Below are 4,376 nucleotides of genomic sequence, written 5' to 3'. Positions count from 1 at the left end.
AAAAAAAAAAAAAAAAAGGGGGGGTTAGGGTGTTCTGCCTGTCTGCCTGAAGTTCATGAGAGGTCATCCAGTCATGCACCAATTTGTCACATGGCTCTTAGCACAGATTCCTTGGGAAATTGTGTTCATCAGCAACATCATCAAGGAATGATTCACTCTGGATAATTAGACTAGATAATTTCATGCCTCTGAACTGTTTCTTTTTGCTGCAGATTATGTTGCATTTCATGTTTACTCACATATTATCCAATGCAAATACCACATCTAGCTCCTCCTGTCTCTGGAAAATAAAGAAAGGAACATGTTTATGGCACTAGTCTACTGACAGTTCTCCTGATGCAAATTCTTGTTCTCACAGTATAGGTACACACGCACTATTTGTGACTAGGAGAGCATTTAAAATAGAGGCACCCACCACCGCACATCTGTGTGACTTCACCCTTAAGACTCTTTATTGGTAGGAAGTTTCTGAATGGCTGTGATAGCAGTTGTTAACAAAGAAAGTAGTTGGCTTGCCTGCTTCTGCTGGGACACAGGGGACAGAGCCAGACGGGTATGCTGTCTCATACCAAGTCTGCCAGCAAAGAGAAAGTCGGTCTGCTGAGGTGAGCTGCCGAGGCCTTCTGGTGTAAAGGGGGAAAATGGTGACACGGAAAGAAACCCACTTTGTTTGCAACATGTTGAGGGCATTGGGGCAGAGGTAAATCTAATATTAAGGCTTGGTCTGTGGGAAGATGGAGAAGAGTGTAACCCCTAGGAGGAAGAAAGCAGAGGAGAGAGGTAAGCAAAGGTAGGGACAGAAGGGCTGATGACCAGGGAAGTGAGATAATGCAGTAGGTTACTTAGTTGCTCCAATTACCCATTGCATTAAAGACACCAAAATGTTATTAATATAGAACAAAAAAGAGTTTATGAAGGCTCAAGAGTATGAGCTGTAACTATGTAGCAGTGCAAATGCAGTAATGAAAGGCTTGGATATGGCACCTGTAACCATTCAGACGGTAATGAGCAGAGTTACAACTAGCCAAAAGTTTCTATTTTACCAAGGGCTAGTGAAAGTCCACACACCGCTCCTCTGGTATTTTGCAGAGAAAAATGGTCAAACAAAGCATTTAAAGATAATGAACTGGAGAGTGGAACTTGGGGGTGTGTAGGTAAGGTGATTGATCAACAGAATGATGCATGACAGATGCACAGGAGATTGGGGGGAACTGGAAAAGGAGAGGGATGGACAGAACGTGCCAGGAGGTGGGATGTGCAACTTTCAGAGCTTCCCTAACATTCAAAATAAGACTATTTCTTATTGCCAAGCTAATGGCATGACTTAGACATCTTATTTAAACACCAATGCCACAGTCCATAATTAACAACTAGTCTGGATTGACACTGGGTTCCGATCACAGAGTTATTACTTCCTAAATACTAGGTTAAGTAACAAGTTATGACAAAAAGCATCATGTACTGGCACGGACATGCTCCTCGATCCTCGATGGAGGCAGGCTCAGAAAAGTGAAAATTTTGCAAAGAAGCCTGGTTTGTGAGCCTCTGTGGCCATCACCAAACCCTTCAGTGTGCCTACAGATCCAGATGTGAAGAGGCTTTCCCACATCAGAGTGAAAAACAACTCCCTTTTATGTGACTGGGAAGTCCACACACAAGAAGGAAAAAAAAAAGAAAAAATTTGCAAATAACAATTTAGGCAGAAAAGCAGACAAAAATGTTCTTGCCAACCTATTCCCTTTCTTATTTCAGACCTCACCTGTGAATCACGCTTGAAGTGCATGAAGACTTGCTCTCCCAGGGAAAGTTTGGCTGTATCGAAGTACACTGTGAAGAGGTGATCATCTTGAGTAACCACGTCCTTGTCATAGAGCGCCAGCTCCAGCACGTTCTGGGAAGGGAAGGACTTTAGAAACGTGTCAGGTGTCATTCAAAGCAGGAGAACCTGCAGAGAGCTGGTTTAGTCAGCTGTAGTGAGGAGTGGGAGTACGTAAAGAAAGGGCAGGATGCGAAGCAGGTGGAGGGGAATTCCACTCCATGTAGGCATCTGCCTGCAAGGAGGAATGAGAATCAGTCACAGACATCTCACAGGTCATATTCTGCTCACGGCTGAGAGAACTACTTGTCTTTCATGACATGAAAGACCATCACAAGTGTAAGTGTTCTCAAATCTTTCTGCATCTTTCTTATGTCCGCTTTGATAAGAATAAAACCCTGCCGTTGCTCCGTAAGTCATAGTTAACAGGGAAGTCCCAGCTCAGTACCTTGACCTGACTCTGGATCCTGAAGTAGAAGGTTTCATTCCAGACTGGATCTTTGCAGTTCTTGATGGTTTTAGTCTGAAATTTATTGGTTGACGCAGTTGGCAGCCACAGGCTCACATAGCAGTCAGACTGGCTTACTGCAGTTAAAAAGCACAAACACATCTAAAATGAATATTTGCTCCAGAAGAAAGAATGAATTGAACATGACACTTCACTTTCAAAGCGAGACACTATGATATATGATGATATGTTTGTCCAACATAAACATTACAATTTAGTTTATAGGAATGGAGGAAAGAGAAGAGAGCCATGATTGTTCTCTGAATAAATATGATTAGAGATATCTTAAATGCGTTAAACCACAGGGTTTTCTCCTCATGATATGTCACAAAGCAATCAGTTTAGCCCAGGATGAATAATTTGATGCAACCAGAGCACCCTATATTTGCAGGGTTTAAGGGAACAAAGTGATAGCTTCTATTTTAGCCAAAGAGAGCGTTTAAAAAAGCCCAAAACAGAAAAAAAAAAGTTCCTTGATTTCTGCATAAGCTATTATTTCCTATTATATTTCAGTTGCAGGCCATCAGGAGTGAGAACCTACAAAATCTAACAACACCTAATGGGGTTTTATCTGTGCAAGTGGTATGTAGGGAATCGGGGTATGGTAATTTGGATTACTTAGCCTTGAGAAAGCCCTGAGTACAAGCTAAATTTGAGATAAGGCTACTCTGTTTTTATCACTTGCTCCATTATCTCAAGCAGTTTCTGACCTTTGTTATACAAATATACCCCAGAGGAAAATGCAAGAGATCTTTCCACATTTCTTGCTTTCAAGAGACTGCAGAGCTTTTCCTGCTCCCTCTGGGGATGCAGAGAAATACGTGCAATAGGTCCAGCCGTGATCTTACAGTTACCTCTGCAGAGAATAGGGCTGATACAAAGAAGAACAACACGCTATGTTTGTTGCTGGAATGAGCATGATAGTAAGAAGACTTTCTCCATCTATGGAAGAAATCCAGAAAGAACTTTTTCTTAGAGCAGGGCTAACAAGTACCCCATGAACGTTGAGGGACCCATACAGAGCACTGCAGATACTTACAGACATCAGTCTGGTGGAGATTTCTTGCTCTTATGACTCTTACAGTCAGTAAGGAACACGGAGATGATTCTATCTGCCAGGAAAAAAAAAAAAAAACGTACAGAGGACAGGAATGAATGGTAAAGCTAGATATCTTACTCAGCAAATAGAAATGATCAAGCGAAAGGAACACCCAAATCACAAAAAACTTAGTTGAATTTTTCTATGGGACTATGAAACGGCCAATATATATTTCTTACTAATACCTAAATCAAGTACTAGACTGAAAGACTTCTCTACTTTTTTATAGTATAATATGTGGATTTGTATTATTATAGAGAATTTATTTGCTTTCTAACCAAAATATAACTGCACAAAATGGAAAGATACAGACTCAGCTTGGGAGAAGATTTACTTGTTGAACTTCCAAGGTAGAAAATAAAAGCTGCCTTTGCAAGTGATAAAATTATCACCATGGGAATCACCTCCCATCCGGTCATTATGCCGGTCATTATTCAGTCTCCTGGGCTACAGGGTACGATTTTCTCACATTCTTGCTGTTTTAAATGTACAGTACTCCTCAGAGTTAAATGCTGACCTCAGATCTTCATGCTGCTTTTAATGCCAGAGGAAGAGATCGCTGCTTTTCACTTCCACCGTGCTACTCACTACACATGTGTTTTTCATTTACAGGGACATAACTGCCCCTCACGAGCTGAGCTCACCTCTGACTTGTGAGTTTTTCTCCAGTTTTGAACCATGTAGAGTTTCTTTGCACTGTTTGCATAAATGCAAACACAGTGTTTTTAGGCTGATAAGAAACTCTTGTTTGTTCCATTTGGCTTCCCTCATTCATACTAGCCCATGTCTCCAACAGTAAGGCCTCATGCTTGACTTTTTAGCCTCTCATATTTCTGTTCTGGTCTCATCTCCTTTTACCAAAAAAATAAACAAATAAATACCATTAATCCCCATTTCTACCTATTTTATTTCTACAGTCACGGAAAGGGGGAAAAGACGCAGTATGTTGGAAC

General features: G+C 41.1%; 1 protein-coding gene across 1 annotated transcript in view; it reads right to left on the bottom strand.

The window, feature by feature from the left end:
- Positions 1–4,376, bottom strand: part of LOC104491247 (cytosolic phospholipase A2 epsilon-like) — a 17,619-nt gene that overhangs the window by 10,581 nt on the left and 2,662 nt on the right. The window contains exons 2-5 of the mRNA XM_010133633.1: positions 3,364–3,436; positions 2,265–2,401; positions 1,760–1,891; positions 240–280 (exon numbers count right to left, since the gene is read on the bottom strand). Of these exons, the coding sequence (XP_010131935.1) occupies positions 240–280; positions 1,760–1,891; positions 2,265–2,401; positions 3,364–3,436 (383 nt within the window). The remainder of the gene's footprint in view (positions 1–239; positions 281–1,759; positions 1,892–2,264; positions 2,402–3,363; positions 3,437–4,376) is intronic.

The sequence above is a fragment of the Buceros rhinoceros genome, unplaced genomic scaffold (assembly GCF_000710305.1).
Source record: "Buceros rhinoceros silvestris isolate BGI_N320 unplaced genomic scaffold, ASM71030v1 scaffold4133, whole genome shotgun sequence".
NCBI classification, from domain to species: domain Eukaryota; kingdom Metazoa; phylum Chordata; class Aves; order Bucerotiformes; family Bucerotidae; genus Buceros; species Buceros rhinoceros.
The sequence above is the reverse complement of the archived record's forward strand: the minus strand, read 5'-3'. Positions and strand labels throughout refer to the sequence as shown.